Raw genomic sequence first — 18,678 nt, forward strand, 5'->3', positions numbered from 1 at the left:
CAAACTGGACTTTGGGCTGCAGCCTGGAATTGAACTGCTGGTTTCGTCTTGTCAGAGGGACGAACTGGCCCCCCGACTAAGCCTGGTTTCTCCTGAACGTTTTTTTTTTCTCCATTCTGTCACTGATGGAGTTTTGGTTCCTTGCGCTGTACTCTGGCTTGTTTAGTTGGGGACACTTCATTTACAGCGAATATTGTTGACTTGATTGCAAATTATTTGCACAGATTACTATTAAAACTGAAACTGAGCTGCATGATGACATCACTGAATTCAATGACGAAACTGCCTTTAACTGTCATTTTGCATTATTGACACACACTGTTTTCCTAAATAATGTTGTTCAGTTGCTTTGACGCAATCTTTTTTGTTTAAAGCACTATATAAATAAAGGTCACTTGACTTGACTTGACAACTCCTTACATTTTCTGATCCGCTTCCATCTTAAAGTCTCTACTAATTAGCTCTGCACAGCTGACGAGTTGAATTGGGAATGTTAGATGCAAGTAGGGCTGTCAAAATGGCTGAAAAACTAAATTCGAATTTTTTACTTATATATAATATATAATAATTTCAGTTAGCGTGAAGAAAAGCTTTTTGCTTCTCTCCTGATGCCACAAGAGGGCACATCGAGCAAAATATTTACTAATGCACGTTTAATAAAAAGCATTAGAATACATGACTGTTAAGTGAAGTATATTTAAAATAATGTTTATAAACCAATTATAATTAAGTTGCTTAAACAACTATAAAACAAAACAGCATCACGTATGCATGCATAGTTTAATACAATGCGCGGGAAAGCCAATCACACAGAGTACATTGTTCATTTAAAAACATGAGAGGCAGTGGGATGGGGGAAAAACCCACCATAAATTCTCGAGATATGTCTTTAAAAAGTTAAACATACATTGATTTTACATGGCTTTCTAAACATCCGGCTCTCTTGGGCAAGACGCGAGTCAAACGGTGTCCCTCTAGAAAAATGCATTCTGTGTGAATGGCTTGGTTTTCCGTTTTTGATGTAAACAATGTGTTCTCCACATTGTTGTTCTTTTTCCGCAATATTCTAAAAGAACATTGCAGCAGCGCTGCATCTAGTGGCTTTAACTGGATAGGCTAACAAGAAAATTATAATGCAATGAAACTTACATTGTCATCACATCTCGTGCGCCACTGATAAAGGCCAAAATATACTTGGGCCATCCGCGTCCACACACCGTCTGCATTATGTAAGCGGCAACCTACCACTCTCTCTCGTGAAGCAACAAGGAAGTGACTAAAACTGCAATTCATCGACTGGCTGCTTGAGGCTGGCTGCAAAAGGGAGTCATTCCCATAGACTCCCCATGTTAAAATGCCTAACTTTACATCAGAAAAAAAAAAACATGTTTACAGCCTGGTTCAAAAAATTATTTTGGTCTATATAGCTAATTTAATTTTCATAGGGGGGCACACTTTTTTTAATGATCTGAGACAGACCATAAAACAACCCATATTAGGCTATAACTAAAATAGACCACAATAGTCTTGTTTTGTTCAATTATTCAAATAAAAATACTTCACCGTATGATCTCAACGTCTCTGTTTATTGTCTCTTAACATTTCCAAATTTAGCTAGTAGCCTATATTTTTTGTTAATCTGCATTGTTCATCACATACACAACACAGTGCCATCTAGTGGCTTTCTTAAGTAACATGAACAATCAAACGTAACGTATATCATTACAAGTTCAACCTAAAACTACACCAAAAGCAATTTGATTTATGACTCTACACTTCATAAACATGAGTCACAAAAGCTCCTGGTTTCCACCAACAACACAACAATAATAAAAGCAATGCATAGGCTACCATACTGCAATAAAAATTAGCAATGTAGCAGGCAAGCAGTGTATTCACAATTGATCAAAATAGTTGAAGGCGGCGGGTCTCGAGTGAAATCTCCGAAGAATGTTATCTTTCCATTCATGTTGACACTTGCGTGTGAGATCCTTCTCAAATGCCAGCTGAATGAGCTGGGCCTTGCGTGTGTGGCGCATAGAACGTCTGTGGTCGGTGAATACATTCCTCAAAACTGAAAATGAATTTTCACACATTGCGATTGAAGCACCAAGCGTCAATCCGGTCTTCAAAGCTGTCAGTACACTTGGCATTGCTTCTAATGTTTTGTGGTACTTTGAAAGGAGATTTTGTGTTGTCAATTTCGCGTTTCCTTCTTTGTTATTTGTGTAGAAATAAACTGTTTAGCAACAATACATTCTGTCTCAACGATGGTTGATTTTGTTAATGACATGATGTACTGAAGTAACTTCAGATTCAAAAATTGATCGCTTTCTGGGTTCAAAGCAATCAGCGATTGCGCAAGCTGTGTGTTGCGCTCACCGAAGCGATGGTTGATTTCTCCTAGAAGTGTGTCAAGTGCACTGTAATAAAGCCTTCGTAGCTCTGGTTTGTCATTGTCCTTTTGTCCTGTTGTTTCTTCAACGAAATACTGGTGTAATTCTTATTTACTGTGCGCTGCCGTTTTGAAGGTGCGGAATTAACATCCAAATCGGTGACCGCATCCACAGCTCTTTGAACTTGGCCTCACAGCGGAGTTCAATCACACACTTAGTGGCACTCGCGACCAGTTCCAACCCAGTCAACAGGTCCATGTCCTCACTTTGCAAAAGTTGTTAGGGCCATCCAGCAACATCAACACTGTCTTTACAAAGAGTGCGATGAACATAAACGCAGGCTGAGAAATTTCCCTCAAAAGCCCAATGGCCTCCATCCTCACCTCAGCACCATATCTGCGCTCTGCGTCGATCTCCGAAAGCAAAGAAATGATCTCCTCGTAAGACTTAATGATCGCAGATACTGTTGATAAATGTCCTGTCCATCTCTGCTCAAGAAGTCGCTTTAATCGCTCACCTTTGTACTGCGCCGAAACAGTTGGCTTCCGAAAGAATCTGTACAGGGTGCAACATACATCAAAAAAATCAGTGACTGCTTTCTCTGCTGTCAAAGTGTTCACAACCACCAGGTGCAGCTGATGGTTCATGCAATGGACATATGGGATTTCTCGGCCCAGCTTTTCTTGGAGTAGTTTCTGCACACCGCCATTCTTTCCAGCCATAACAGAAGCTCCATCATACACCTGACTTAAAATTTGTGACGTGTTTAGTCTGGCTTTTGCCAGTTCTTCTATAATTTTGTTTGTCAGTGTGTTGACATCTCCGGCATCTGCTGTAGCTACTGTGAGAAGACGTTCTGTTGTTTCATGTAATGCAGACACGAAGCGAATAACCATAGATATGTTCTCACATCCAGTGGCGTCCCGTCCCATCCACTTTAATAGTATACCACGAATCGCCCACCTCTTGGACAATGGCATCAGTCACGACTAGACATGTGCCGATATTCGGTAATGTGATATATCGCGGTAATGAATATGCATGATATTGTTATCGTGGGCATTTCTAAATACCGAGAATAATTATATATTACAAATTATTCAGAATTTGGAATGCATTTTAAGAACACTTTTCCCATCAACTGGTTAAAATGCACAACACCGCTGTATGCTGCTTTAAAGATGCGTGTGCGCTCTGATGTAAACAAGCACGCATGAGAAGCACATGGGGGAACACCTGAGAGATGCGCTGATGAAAGCACATTCACTCTCTGACAACAGATGGCGCTAAACTGCAGAAAATGCAGCCCTTACCCTGGAAACCCCATGAAAAAAAAGCAGTTGCTACTTTCTAAACATTTAAATAATATAAAATAATATTTATATATTTCCATAAATTTTTTCCATTTTAATCTGGACTACAACATGCCCTAGATATTGTTTGAAAGTGTTTTGATTGTTTATTTTTCATTAACACTTTACATTAGGGCTTCATTAGTTAACAAACTGCCAATGAAAAATTCTTCTGAACATTCATTAATCTTAGGTATTCCAATATTTAATAACACATTGTTAAAATCGAAAGTTGCAACTTTGTATTTAATGAGCTAAGATGAGCTAAGACTTGAATTTTTTAACAAAGATTAGTAACTTCTGTAGCAAATGTAGCTATTGCTCATTGTGAATGTTAATGCATTAACTAAGCTTAACTAATGAGGTCTTATTGTAAAGTGATACCTATGGGTCTTTATAGTTCTTTTGTGCTTTAATCTGTGTAAAACTTTTAACTTTAAATATATTTTTCTGTATTGCTTTATTGTTTTAAATGTTTAGTTATTTTTGTCATAAGAAAAAAAGATATTTAACCTGTTATACTGTATTATGACCAAATTCCAATACCGTGATAATACCGTATACCGTGCTAAAAGCATTATCAATTAACCGCAACAGGAAAATTTGATACCGGCATATCCCTAGTCACGACGTTACTCATAATGGCGATCAGTTCATTTTGCATATCCGGACTTGTGTAGCTTGCATTACGGGGGATGTGTTTAATTATTTCAGACAATGTAGGGTCTTTCTTAACAGTACAATTCAACAGGGAGAGAAAAAGACCACTACCATCCTCTGCCATGTCATCAAATGCACCACAGCTCCCTCTGAAAGGTAACTGATTTTCAGCGAGAAATCCCACAACATCAATGAGAGCAGACACGTAATAACGATTTCTGCTTAGCTGATCAGAATTAAGAAGTGTGGAAATTTCCCTTCCACTATCCATGCGCATCGGGTGTTCTTTCCATCTTGCCAGACATGTCAAATGTTCTTTTTGAACTTGCATGTTTATGGAATCCCTTGTCTTTTTCAGCGGCTTGTTTCCAGTCCAGGTACCCTTTGACTATGAAAGTCAAGTCTACTACGGCGTGCGCACTATTGAACACTCGACATGGGAAGCAGAATGCTGCATCAGCTTTGACACTATATTCAAGCCAGTCAAGAGTCTGATGCCATGAAGACACAAAGGAGCGATTTTTATTATTATACAAGTGAGCAGGGTAACGCTGTAAAATGATCTGATTCGGTCCTTCATTTCCAAGATCATCAATGGACTGCAGCTTTGGCCCACAGTCACAGCCACAGCGACGGCAATCACGTCATCACTAGTAGTAGGCCCATTCATAATTACACCCGCTGCTCTGTAGGGCTGCACGATTAATCGCATGCATTTGTCATGCGTGTCTCATCAGTAAAGCCGGTTCCGTGATTAGCGGTAAATGTCTGTCACCTGTTTTCAAAACGGGAGCGGCAGTTAATACACAGAGCCGTACTTCACTGACAAGCTACGCAATATTCTGTTCATAATTGAGATTAATCGCATTCGATTATGAACACGATATTGCGTAGCTTGTCAGTGAACTACGGCTCTGTGTATGAACTCCCGGTGCATTTGAAAATAGGTGACGGATATTTACCGCTAATCACGGAACCAGCTTTACTGATAAGACACGCATGATAAATGCATGCGATTAATCGTGCAGCCCTACTGCTCTGTCTACGCTGTGAACCTTGTGTCTCATTAGACAAATTCTCCAATCCTACCATCTCATTAGCTCCAGAGTCGTCTCCACACATGTTGGTGTTGGTCAAAGTCGTCTTTGTCACCGACGAATCTTTAAACCACTTTCTTATATCCATACTGTAGCTTTTCTGTACAAAACCGCCAAAAAATTATTCTGAGATCGCATGCAATGCGCAGCTCAGCTGAGCAAAGAAATTGCGTAAAAAACAATACTGTATGCTTAACTAAATGAATTGCATGATTTATATTATTTATATATATATATATATATATATATATATATATATATATATATATATATATATACATATACATATACTTACACACAAACTGCATATTGTAATTTGAATAAATAAAACTACTAACACAAAAATAACATATTGAAAGGTCTGCTGCTGGAGACTTGCCATTGGCTGTTGTATTTGAATAATTAATGAGGTAGGTCTTTGCAAGGTTTGGGTGCTGTTTTGGGTGATGTTTTAACAGTCATTTATGAATATAATTATATTTAAAATTATGTTCTGTGTAATAATGCATTGAATAATGAATTGTCTGAATCATTTCTGAAGGTAATGTGTTATGCATTTCTAGTGTTACCGTTGTAGTGATTACTGTTCCTGTGAGCTAAGTTCTGCTGAAACAACATCATAATAACAATGATCTCAATCGATGACATGTAATATTAAACGTCTAATGCAAGTTTGCTTAATTGTCCTGTGCATTACATTTAGGGGGGCAAAGTAAGTCATTTGGGGGGGCACTGCGTGTCGAGCTCGTCCGCCTCTTGAAAGCTGTGCGGACGCTGCTGGGCGCAAGACAGAACGGAACGCGGAATGTAAAGTATACCCGGGCCAGGCCTTAAAGCAGCCTCCTTAACGCACCCCTAAAATTTGATTGCAACGTTTTTGCATTCGAATGTGGATTTTTATTTTAAATTCGACGAATATTCGAAATCCGATTCAGATTTCGATTGAATTGTAAGGGGTGGTTTATTCCTTTTGTAATCCGAGGGAGAGGACATGTAAACACTTGATCGGATTGAAAACCGAAACTGGAAAGTACTGTGAATGTGCAATGACGTAAAAATAGCGTAATGACGTAAGCGGTTCTTCCTGGTGAATAAAGTGTCATAAATGAGTGTCCCGTCATTATAAAACTCCCCTTTCACTCAGCGTCTGTGAAGTGGAGCAGCACAATGTCCCACCAGTCCTTGTTTAAGACTATCATCCACAGACGACTGGTTTTGGATGTGGGAAGGGGCACTTTTACTGCTTTATAAAGTAAGCAGTTCACGTGCTGGTCGTCACCTAATTAGGACCCGAAGTAGATAAATATCAAGTATGCTTTTTAAAACCATATGTAACAACGGCGGAAACTGTTTATTCATGCAGTTTTATTCATGCACTTTATTTAGCGTTCATGTAAACACTACGTTCTGATTTGTCAATCAGAATGAATTGATTCTGATGGAAGCAAAAAGTGTTCATGTGAACGTACCTAGTGATTTTTAAAACCCACTTAAATGTCATTTGTGGAGTTTCTGCCCTTATTAAACCCTATCTGTGCGTCATTGGGGCTATGATGCATTTTTCGATTTATTTTATGTTACCTCAGGTGCGCTTGTAATCTTAGTATGTTTTTTTTTTTTTAACATCAAAAACAGTCATAATTTAGAAATATTAAGTCATATTTTACCCTGAATTTAGTTCTATGATTACAAGGCCTTAGATATTACACCGATCACAGGTCATGGTGGTCATGTAATACATTTTCAGATTTTTATATAATGTTTCTCAAGGTTAGTTTTAAAGTTAGCAAAGTTTTTTTGCACCAAAAAGCCACTTGCTTTTTGTGTCATTTCCAGTGTAAGTACGCTGTGCATGCTTGGCTGCTGCTTCACACTGAGGCTTTAAGTTTGCTTTGCAGGTTTTTCCCCATATTATACACAATCGACTTCAGCCTAACAGATTTTTTCCAATTACGTTTTGTATTTCCCTATGGTGTGTGGAGGTGGTATGCTCTGCTCCACCACTTGCTGAGGTGTCTCATCCATGTCTCATCTGACTCCATCGATGGGGCCTACTTGATGGTATTTTCAACATGGTTGCTACAGACGGAACGGCTATGTCTTTGACAGGAGGATTCTGTGGCATGGTGTCATCTGTGAATGTTCCCAATTTTTGACTGAGGTACTGGAATGTGCATTAATTTGTCTCTGTGTTATTTACGATGGTTCAGTACAGGTTGCTTAGTGTATCCACTCCATGAGGGACTACTCTGATTGTATTACTCCTTATGCTTATTACTGCTTATTTTGTCTGGATTGTGCACATGTATATTTTCACTCTGAACTATACAGTACATCTGACCCTGATCCCATGATTGTCTGTAGTGATTGATATGTATTGTATATTGTTTATTGCAGGGGTTTTCAAAGCGTGGGCTGCGCTTCCCCAGAGCATGTCGAAGAGGCGTGCAGAATAGTAAAAAATATAGCCTCTATTTATCTGCATAAACTATATGCAGTTTGAAAGCAGACTCAACCTCTGAAGTCTGTTTTTCAACCAATACATTATAGAGGACATAATACTTTTAAATCAATACAAAAAAGCAGGTTTTTTGACAAGAGACATTATGTTTCCACCCCTCTGTTTGTGATCAGATCATTAAACTGGTAAGTTTCTTGAAAGTTTTTTAATCCAAGGATCCAGTAAGCAAATGCATTCAATCAGTCAGTTCAAAACAATGCTAATGCTTGATTACATCAGAGATGGGGAGAAAATAGAGACTCACATCCAGATTTCAGTAAGTAATTCATCTGATCTGTTATGGTCTAGAAGAGAATGCTATGGTACACAAAGGCGTAAGTTCAAAGCAGTTAAAAAGATTCTTCTCTAAAATAGACCTGGCAGAGTAAAAGAGGCCTGAAAAGACTGAATTTCTTGAAGGAATGGCTTGCTTCTAAAACAGTACAAATCATACAGTACCTCTGAAAAGAGGCAACACAGCCTACACTGAAATGGGGAGATTGTCACTGAGGGAACTGCCAACCTGGAAGAGAGTAGATGACACTATTGTAAATAGTGGGCGATCGATATATCGCCATGGCGATGTTTTGGCCGATATTTGGCATTTTTCAAATATCAGCATCAGCCAATACGTTTTTCTGTTTGGCTGATGCGTTCGTGGCGGGACTTTTATTTTGACGTCTGTTTGGATGATGCGTTTGTGCCGATATTTTTCATTCTCCCTCTTGTTTGCTGTCGTTGTTAACAGTTCTGTCTAATACGGATAGACGTCTGTCTAATAATCATATAAAATGGTTAAACAAAGAAATTAAAATGTATACAAAAAAAGTATTATAATGATTGCTTTTATATTGTTAGTAATAAAAAGGCAAACATTATAATACTTTCTCGTTTGCCGTCAGCATTCAGCAAATACGCTTTTACATAATTTAAACAAATCTCTGAATGACTAATGAACATCTAACTTCAAAAAACCTTGCAAACTTAGTCGAATCCAGCTGTGAGATCTTATGAAGTGTGGATGTGTGTCCTGCACGATCGTGTGTTCTCTGTGTGATGGTCGGTCCGTGTGAATTGAATGTTGACAGGAGGAGAGTTCAGCTTCACTGACATGCGCGATTTACAAACTTTTAACTCATGATTTCAAATTATGCTGCACTTCATGCTTTTGCCCAATGTCATATTCATGTCATTTTCACTGTGTTCTGTATGTAAAATGAGTGTTACCTTGGCTTTATTTGAAAAAAAATAAAATAAATGTGATTCCCAATGCACACAAACTTCCTAGAATACTGAGTGCCCTGTTGGTTACAGTGCTTACTTCCTTTTTATTTATATTTTTATTAAATATTTGTTTATTTGTGAAAAATACTCTGTCACTTAAAGTTTAAGCATTTTTATTTTACACATTTATTTTCCCATTTCAAATGATTTCAAATTTCTTAAATACAATGAATAAAAATGATTCATTGAATTTACTAATTTTTTAATGAATTTTGTTTGCAATCAATTTATTTTAGCTATATTTAAATAAACAAATTTAGTTGACTAACTTACAATTTTTTTTATTATTAAATGTAACTAAAATAAATTGTTTGCAACAACTTACCTTTAAAAAATTTAGCATAATTTTTTTTCAATGATATGATAAAATTATATCGGCTTTATATCGGCCACCCTGCTTTCCAAGATATCGGCATCGGCTGTTAAAAAAACAATATTGGTCGACCACTAATTGTAAAAGAAAGCGTTCAAGATCATAAGAAGGGGGTCTCAGCTATGTGAAAGCTAATTTCCACAGTGAGTCTCTTCTTTCAAGTACCAGTGGTTTCAAGATGCTGCTACTCTCCCAAACAGAACAGAAATGGGGTAAAAGTGACCTTCCTGAGAATAGAAAGGCAGGTTTGGATCGTGCCTGAGCAGCAAAAAAGTCTATGCAGCTCAGGTCCACAGCATGTTTACGAGGCACGCTGTCATGAAGCTCACCAATGAAGCTCTTGACAACTGGAATGGTCCAGTCTTGTATATCAGTTATCTGGTGACACCAAATCCACACCCAGTTACCACTCTGGTATGTTTTGTATGGAACAGCAGTCAGAAGTTTAAGGGACTGAGCATGAACATCCTCCTATTAAAGGGGCCTGAAAAGCTGAATCCTGTCAGAGTTGTCTTGCTCAGGAAGGGAGTATCCATTGCTCTGGGAGACATTAAAAAGATGTAAAAAACATGGTCAAAGACAAAGATCTCATCAAAAAATATCAGATTCCTATCCAACCCTGCAATCCACCCATCAAGATCAAGGCTGTCAACGATACCTCCATTGGGAATGAAATAATTCACCAAACCAGGCCAGTAGCCATCCAAGTTGGTTTATTTTACCAAGAGTTAATCTCCCTGTACGTCATTGACTCCTCCAAGCATGAAGTAATCCTAGGATATCCATGGTTATCTCCACGACCCTGTCATTTCCTGGCATCAGGGTGAGTTGATTAAGTGGTCCGCTTTCTGTGAGAGCCATTGTTTTTCCCATGTTCCCCAACCATGTTACACAACCAGCATAGAAAGTCCCACGAGTAATAAGGCAGTTAATATTCCCCACTGTTATGATGATTTGGCAGAGCTCTTTAGTAAAACCAAGGCTACGCAGTTACCACCTCACCGCCCCTGGGACTGTACCATCGACCTACTCCCCAATGCAATGCCTCCCAAGAGTAGAATTTACCCTTTGTCCAGAAATGAGACCCAAGCCATGGAGGAATATATTGAAGAGGCCTTAAGTTCAGGATTCATTCAACCCTCTATATCACCAGCTGCAGACTGGTTTTTCTTTGTGGAGAAAAAAGATGGAGGACTGAGGCCTTGTATTGATTATAGAGGACTTAACCCTCTGAGGTCTAGGGGGTTTTGGGGGCCTGGAGAAGTTTTGACATGCCCTGACTTTTGTGCTTTTTTCATTTGCTTCTAAACATATACATGGCTAAAGTCTGAAAACACTGTATTCAGTACAAACTGGGCTACAATAATATGTAAATAGCATGTATGTACATGATTGTGTTTTTGGGAAAACAACATTTATGCGTGGTAAGTGAAAAACTAAAATTTTGAAGTCTCTGAAATAAGGTCATAAAACAAATACACAACATTTGTTCACAAGACTGTCAAACCTGGAGCATGTAGCCTAGAATTTTTACTTCAAAATGATGTGAAAATCATCTTGTTTACTCACTCACAGTAAACAATAGATTGATTTAAATTTTCTAAGACACTTTTTGTTTGTAAAGGGCACATGCGAGTAGGCGTCAACTATCATGAATATTTGTGTGATTCACACCTGAGAAGACAAAGGCCCGCATAATGAGCTGCAAAATGAGCCTTTCAGCAAGGTGTGTGACTGAGAGGGAAGAGTTACAAGAAAGAATGTGAGGACAAAATAAATGTATATATTTTTATGTTTGTAGTTTATTTAGAATATATGTGTTTATCACAAAATAATTTGAGATTCACTTGCAAGTGCAGTTAAACAGTTTATTAGGAACAATCAAAGCTGACTTTCAAAGCTGCATTTTTAGCATCATTACTCCAGTCATACGATCCTTCAGAAATCATTCTAATATTCTGATTTGCTACTCAAAAAAAAAAACATTTATTTTTTTTATTATTATTATTATTATTATTATTATTATTATTATTATTATTAATGTTGAAAAGAGCTGAGGATATTTTTTTCAGGTTTTTTAGGGGGGATAAATTGAAAGAACAGCATTGTTTGTTACATTTGTTACAGTTACATTTATTTGTTACATTTATATTATTTACATCAAGCTTTTGAATGGTATAGTAGTGTATATTGTTATTGAAACTTCATAATATTTAATTTGATTATACATTAAGTCAGGAATTATAGTTTGGAAAAAGTCTTTGGAAAAAGTCTAACTAGTAAAATGTTGACACGTTATGTGAAAACTAGTACAAGTATATAAATAAATAAAAAGAGACTTACTCATGTTTATGATCTCTGCTGAATAAAGTGCTTCATTCTTTTTTTCTGAGGAAATCCAAATCTCAAATCCTGAACCACATCACATCTTTTTGGGGTAAATTATATCTTATTCCTCTCATCGCGAAGCAAACAATAAAATAAAAAAAACTTGAAGAACAGTCTCGCTGCGTTGTCTTCTGTTGTGTGGGCGTATTCAAGCTGCGCGCTTCAGTGAAACATTATCATCTCAAAAGCTCTTTCAGCGCAGGGGCGTGGTCGCATTAGAAGATAATGAAGGGCGACGTGAAAAATGGACATCGCGTTGTTTTCATATGGATTACTTTATCACAGAATATTTGTTTTCGGCAGCACTTAGTTTGGTTTAAAAGTAGACATGTCAGGCTTTCTATAGATATATCTCTCATGTCTCTTCGTTGAGTATTCACTGAGTTACAGTTTATTTTAATGACGCATTTGTAAATGAAGATCAGCGCAGACAGCACACCTTGTTTGTTATCTTTATTTTATAAGTGCACAAAGTTTTGTTGTTATTATGTCTGTATACAAAAAAAGTAGACCCTTTACAGATTCGTTTGATGTATTGCTCTTATCTGTACGATTAAAACTGAAAGTGTAATTTAAGTTCTTTTCAGAGTTATCAGGAGAAAATGCCTCATAACGCATATACGCGTTAATCGACTTCAGAGGGTTAATAACGTCACAGTAAAGTTCAGATACCCCTTGCCACTGGTTCCTTCGGCCCTAGAACAGCTCCGCAAGGTGACAATCTGTACCAAGCTGGATCTACGAAGTGCTTACAACTTGATCAGAATTAACAAGGGCGATGAATGGAAAACTGCCTTCCTCACCACTAGGGGGCACTATGAGGATCAGGTCATGCCGTATGGACTTGCCAACACTCCAGCTGTATTCCAGTCATTCATCAATGAGATCTTCCGAGACCTCTTGAACCAGTATGTAATAGCCTACATTGACGACATCTTGATCTACTCTAATTCTAAGGAGGAACATATCAACCATGTCAGGACCGTTCTCACTCGACTTCTAGAGAACCAACTGTATGTCAAGGCAGAAAAATGTGAGTTTCATGTCAGACAGACATCATTCCTAGGTTACCATATCAGTCATCAGGGAGTAAGGATGGACGAATCCAAGATCAAGGTGGTTACAGAATGGCCCCAGCCATTCACCATAAAGTAGCTTCAAAGATTTCTGGGATTTGCTCATTTTTACAGACGATTCATCAGAAGTTACAGTATGGTTGCTTCCCCTCTGACATCTCTCCTAAAAGGCAAGCCTTCAAAATTGAAGTGGACCGAGGAGGCCAATCAAGCATGCAATACCCTGAAAGTCAGGTTTACCACAGCCCCCATCCTTAAACAACCTGACCCCAACAGCTCCAAGAACCAGCCCTTGCTAACTGCCCACCTAATAAACACTATGTTCCACAAAGTCTACGTCACCGGGTAATGCAATGGGTCCACACTTCTGTTAGCTCTGGCCATCCTGGAATATCTCGCACACTTACTTTGAAATTCATTCTGGTGGCCCTCAATGCTTAAGGATGTCACTACCTACGTTAAAGCTTGTCAAGTCTGTGCTCAATCCAAGACCCCCAAGGAATTACCTTCAGGACTCCTCCAACCACTGCCCATTCCACAACGTCCCTGGTCCCATCTCTCCATTGACTTCGTCACAGACCTACCGTAGTCCAACGGCTTCACAGCCATTCTAGTCATCATAGATTGGTTCTCTAAATCATGTCGTTTGGTCCCCTTAAAAGGACTCCCAACAGCCATGGAAACCGCACAGTTAATGTCTCACCATCTCTTCCGGAATTATGGCATCCCAGAGGATATCGTGAGTGACAGAGGAACCCAGTTCACATCTCAAGTTTGGAGAGCATTCTGCAAGCACCTTGACATCAACATCAGCCTCACATCTGGTTACCACCCACAAGCAAATGGACAAGTCGAACGACTAAACCAAGAGCTAGGCAGATATCTACGATCCTACTGCAGCCGAGAACAGCATCGATGGTCTGAATTCCTTCCATGGGAGGAGAACACACAAAATTTACTGACTCAATCATCCACAGGTCTAACTCCCTTCCAGTGCGTCCTTGGTTATAAACCCCCTATGTTCCCGTGGTCTGGTGAACCCTCATCAGTCCCTGCCGTGGACGACTGGATTCGGCGTAGTGAGGGGGTGTGGGACTGTGCAAACATATGTCTTCAACGAGCTGTGAGAGTACAGGAACTCCAGGCCAACAAGCGACGTAGGCCACACCCTCCCTACCAACCAGGACAGCGGGTCTGGGTCTCCACGAGGGACCTCAAGTTGCGGCTTGAGTTGCCAAGCAGGAAGCACAGCCCAAGGTATGTTGGTCCTTTCAAGATTCTCAGAAGAATATATGAGGTCACATACCAGTTAGAGCTTACTGCTAATTATCATATGTCTCCATCATTTCATGTTTCGCTACTCAAACCGGTCCACATGGATGCTGACCCCAACCATGAGACTCAAGAACTGCCACCGCCGCTGGATGTTGATGGATCACAAGCTTACAAGGTGAAGGAATTACTGGACTGGACAGAGAGGGGGTCAGCTCCAATACTTGGTGGACTGGGAGGGCTATGGACCTGAGGAGAGGTCATGGGTGGCTGCCTCCGACACTCTGGATCCCTCTCTCATGGAGGACTTTTATCGAGCCAGACCTAATCGACCAGTGCCACGACCACGGGGATGTCCGTGCCGAGTGCCAGGAGGCACTGATAGGGGAGGGGATTCTGTGACGCTGCACCAGCAGAGGGAGCCCTCGCCTGAGTACTGACTGTTTACCGCTCCCTCTGTTTCTACATTAATTTCCTGTTGGACAGTATTTAACATGAGTCAGTGTGTTTGCTCATTGTGAAGTATTGCCAGTTTACCTACCTTACCAAGCGTTTCCCATAGTTATTCTGCCTGCCTGTTCTGTGTATGATTCTCACGTTTACATAGTTGGATTGCCCCATTGGATTTATAGCCTTATTGAACTGATATTTGTGCTTGACCCATTCGCCTGCCTACTCGTCTCTGCCTTGTGGATTCCCATTGTGTATGTTGAAAGGTTTAACGATTCTGCCTGGTTTAACGATTCTGTCTTTAAGATCTTTCCCTAATACACTTCTGCAAATGGATTGTAATGCTGTCTCAGCCTCCATGTTACAGTAGCACATCCAATTCATCCAAGTTACCTTGTGGTCCTGGGGGGTCGATAAGCAATTACAAAATGGATTTTAAAAGGGTGGGTAATAGTGACTGAATGTCATTCAAAGGAGCTGCTAATACCCATGGAAGGTAAAGGAATAAATTACCAATCATTAGAGATAAGCAGACCAGTACCCCCACCTCTTCCAGTCAGACAGGGAGTGTGGGAAAATGAGAAATTATTGGAGAGTGCTGCAGGAGTAGCAGTGATTCAAAGTTTAGTTCAGGATGTCAGTGGCTCAGTTTGATGCTTTGCTAGCGATACTGGAGCTACGGATAATGATTGCTACGGATGCGAGAAATGAATGAAGATGAATGAGATCGATATTTTTTTTTTTATGAGGGACGAAAGTTTCGGAGGCAGTGTGTAAACATGATTGACACAACGTGAGATCATATTTATTTTTTAATACGTGAAAATTTCAGACTCAGTGTGCAAGGGCCTTTAGTCTTGAATGACTAGTAATAGATAAAATGAAATCTGCTTTGTTTACTGCAGACTGACAATTCCAGAGACCAATAGAAAAATAAAGTATTGTATTAGCAGACATAGGCAAAGTGCAAAGGTTCTTAGGATTGTGCTGCCTATGATGGGTGGTTTGCGAGTGGTAGTAATAGTAGGGACATGGAAAAACATAGTAAGAGTTGGTCATAAAAGCTGAAACAGAAGTGAAGCAAGGTGTAGAAAAGGGGATGAATCAAAAGTGATACTTATGTCCCTTGCCTGTGTCCCTGCACGGTGTTTATCTTACTGTTTATCACAACAAAGGGCTAATCAAGTGCACGACACTGACAAGGTATGCGATACAGTACGAGACTTCAGCATGTCTCAACCACTGATCTATATATGACTGGATCGCTCATCGCGTTCTAAACTGCCAACAGGCAGTGAAGCCACCAGAAGTGTTCGATCCGCTATCTTACTAATCCCTACCGGCAGAGAGCACCATTGAGTCACATTCAAACCGCTGACCTAAAATCACCCGATCTGAAGCAAATCAGTCAAACGGGATTAGTTTTTAGGTTATGTGTATATAAATTAATGTTTACTTCAGATGTTATCTGCAGTGTATGGTCTTTTGGGGCAGTATAAGCGATATATTTAAACCGTTTAGGTGCGTGTGTCTGCTGCGCACTGATGACACAGGTAATGATTCAACACAAAATATAGCTTATTTCTTTATGAACATACTTATTCAGGAATTATTAAACATGAACATATTAGTATCAGAAATGGATTTGAATATATTACAATGAATAATATAATTATGTTGTTAATGTTGCTCTATAATGAAATGAAAAGCTTAACTTACTATCTTGGAAATAAAGCTTTAAATCCGTACTGTATATAGTCAGTTATTTCTCTGAATGAATTCAGATTTCAGAATGAGCACTTTGTCGTTTGTTTTATATGTTGAGGTCGTGTCCGTCTGATGTTTATCATGTTCGTGTTGTTCGCTACTGTAATGAACGTAGGTTTTTAATAAGTGGGGGAAATTCCCGATATTAAAAAAATAACCGTTTACATGCCTAGGGTGTTTGCATTGTAATAATGTACAGAAATACTTCAGGTTTCTAAATGCTGACTTGTTAGGGGATGTTTTCTCATTAAAATCATACAATTTCCTATTAATTCAATAGAACGTTTACGCACACTAGGGATTACCAATATGGCGGCACTGCGGCTTCACCTTAATGACGTCCTGAGCAATCCAGTTCTATATTATAGATCAGTGGTCTCATCACAGTAAACAAAACAAGCGTTTCCTAGCAACGACAACTGTGCTAAACACTAATGAGAAAAGAAATAACTTCCGCTGATTGACTGCTTCTCTCAAAGAGTATTTCTTTACACAGTCTTTTGCTAGCTTTCTTGTTTAGATATTTCGAAATTACAGCTAAATTGAAGCTTCCAATAGTAACACACAGCTTGACAGGAAACAATATTGCATAGTTGGTTTCCCATCTGTTGCAACAGCTGTTTGGTTGGATCGATTTCTTTATGCCTCTGTATCACTGAGATAGAAAAATCCTGGTAAAATGAAAAATCACAGACAGCATCCTTCTTGCATTGAGTACCCTCTGTCTCCAAAGTTGTGAAACCATGCTATCAGCCAGAAATTGATGTGCCCCTTTCAGTCTTAATGCAGCCACTCTTGGCCTACAATTTTAAGAATTCAGTAATTTTTCTTTAAGAAAAGGGACAGTGTTAGAGGCCACTTTGACTCTACATACACTCTCAGTCCACAAACCCTAAACAATAAACCCAAAAAACCCCCAAAACACCAATTAACACTTAAGAAACTTATTAAGTCTATTTAAAGACCCCCTGTGGTGAAAATCAAGTTTTTAATGTTGCTTGCTTTGTTCTGTCTGGTGTTTTTAAAATGTTTAAAGACAACCCATGTGCAAATTTATCAGTGTACTGCAGTGTACCAAAGACAGTCTCAAACCGCCCCTGTTTCCTACCATCACAAACATGTAACCAATCCCCTCAACTTGCAGTGTGGGGCTGTTTTCTATTTACATATGTTTTTGCAACATTGAGCAACATAGCCAATCACAGATATATCTGCTGATTTCATGAATGCAATGACCAATCAGAAATATACAATAATAATAAAAAAAGTTTTTAGGTAGAATTTCATAAACACTTTTTCATTTTTTTGTGAAGTGTAGTGTAAATTGAGACTTTACCTTCCTGATGATTGTGTGCTCCATCTGGCAGTGCCAGGAAAGGCAGATACTTCCACTCTTCTGGGAGTGTATTACTGTCATGACCCGCCCCAGGAATAATGGGAGGATATGAGAATTCTACCTGAAATAAAAATAAAAAGACAACTGTAGCTGATTTGGGGTCAATGGCTGAATAAGATTCTCAAATAGTTATCTAAAATATATAAAAATTTAGCATATTTTTAACATAACTCAAATATTTGAACATCTTTGTTCTCAACAATTTTAATAAAAATGTGAAATTACATTAAAATGTATATTATATTATAAATGTGAATAAGACCATTAAATAAACAAAATAAATGACTTTTTACCATGTAAAAGGGTTAGTTCACCCAAAAATGAAAATTTCTATTTTTTTGCACTAAAATAATAGGCTTCCTTAGCATATATAACATTTTAAGCACAGTGTTTTGAAAATTAACTTACCTTTCTTTTTTTCTTTTTTTTTTTAACATCTGCATTATTTCAAAGTACTCTCTCTGGTGTTTGTAAAATGTTAAGTATCCATTTTTCTTTAAAGGTGTAGGGATCTCCAACCCTGCTCCTGGAGAGCTACCATCCTGCATATTTCAGCTCCAACCCCAATCAGACACACCTTGAACCAGCAAATCAAGGTGTTAATTACAGACAGGTGTGTTGGAGCAGAAGTCTGCAGGACGGTAACACTTCAGGATCAGAGTTGAAT

General features: G+C 38.8%; 1 protein-coding gene across 1 annotated transcript in view; it reads right to left on the reverse strand.

Annotated features, from left to right (window-relative positions):
• Positions 1-18,678, reverse strand: part of avl9 (AVL9 homolog (S. cerevisiase)) — a 700,673-nt gene that overhangs the window by 659,918 nt on the left and 22,077 nt on the right. The window contains exon 2 of the mRNA XM_042767395.1: positions 17,952-18,072. Coding sequence (XP_042623329.1) covers positions 17,952-18,072 — 121 coding nt within the window. The remainder of the gene's footprint in view (positions 1-17,951; positions 18,073-18,678) is intronic.

This window comes from Cyprinus carpio, chromosome A12 (genome assembly GCF_018340385.1).
Source record: "Cyprinus carpio isolate SPL01 chromosome A12, ASM1834038v1, whole genome shotgun sequence".
Classification (NCBI taxonomy): domain Eukaryota; kingdom Metazoa; phylum Chordata; class Actinopteri; order Cypriniformes; family Cyprinidae; genus Cyprinus; species Cyprinus carpio.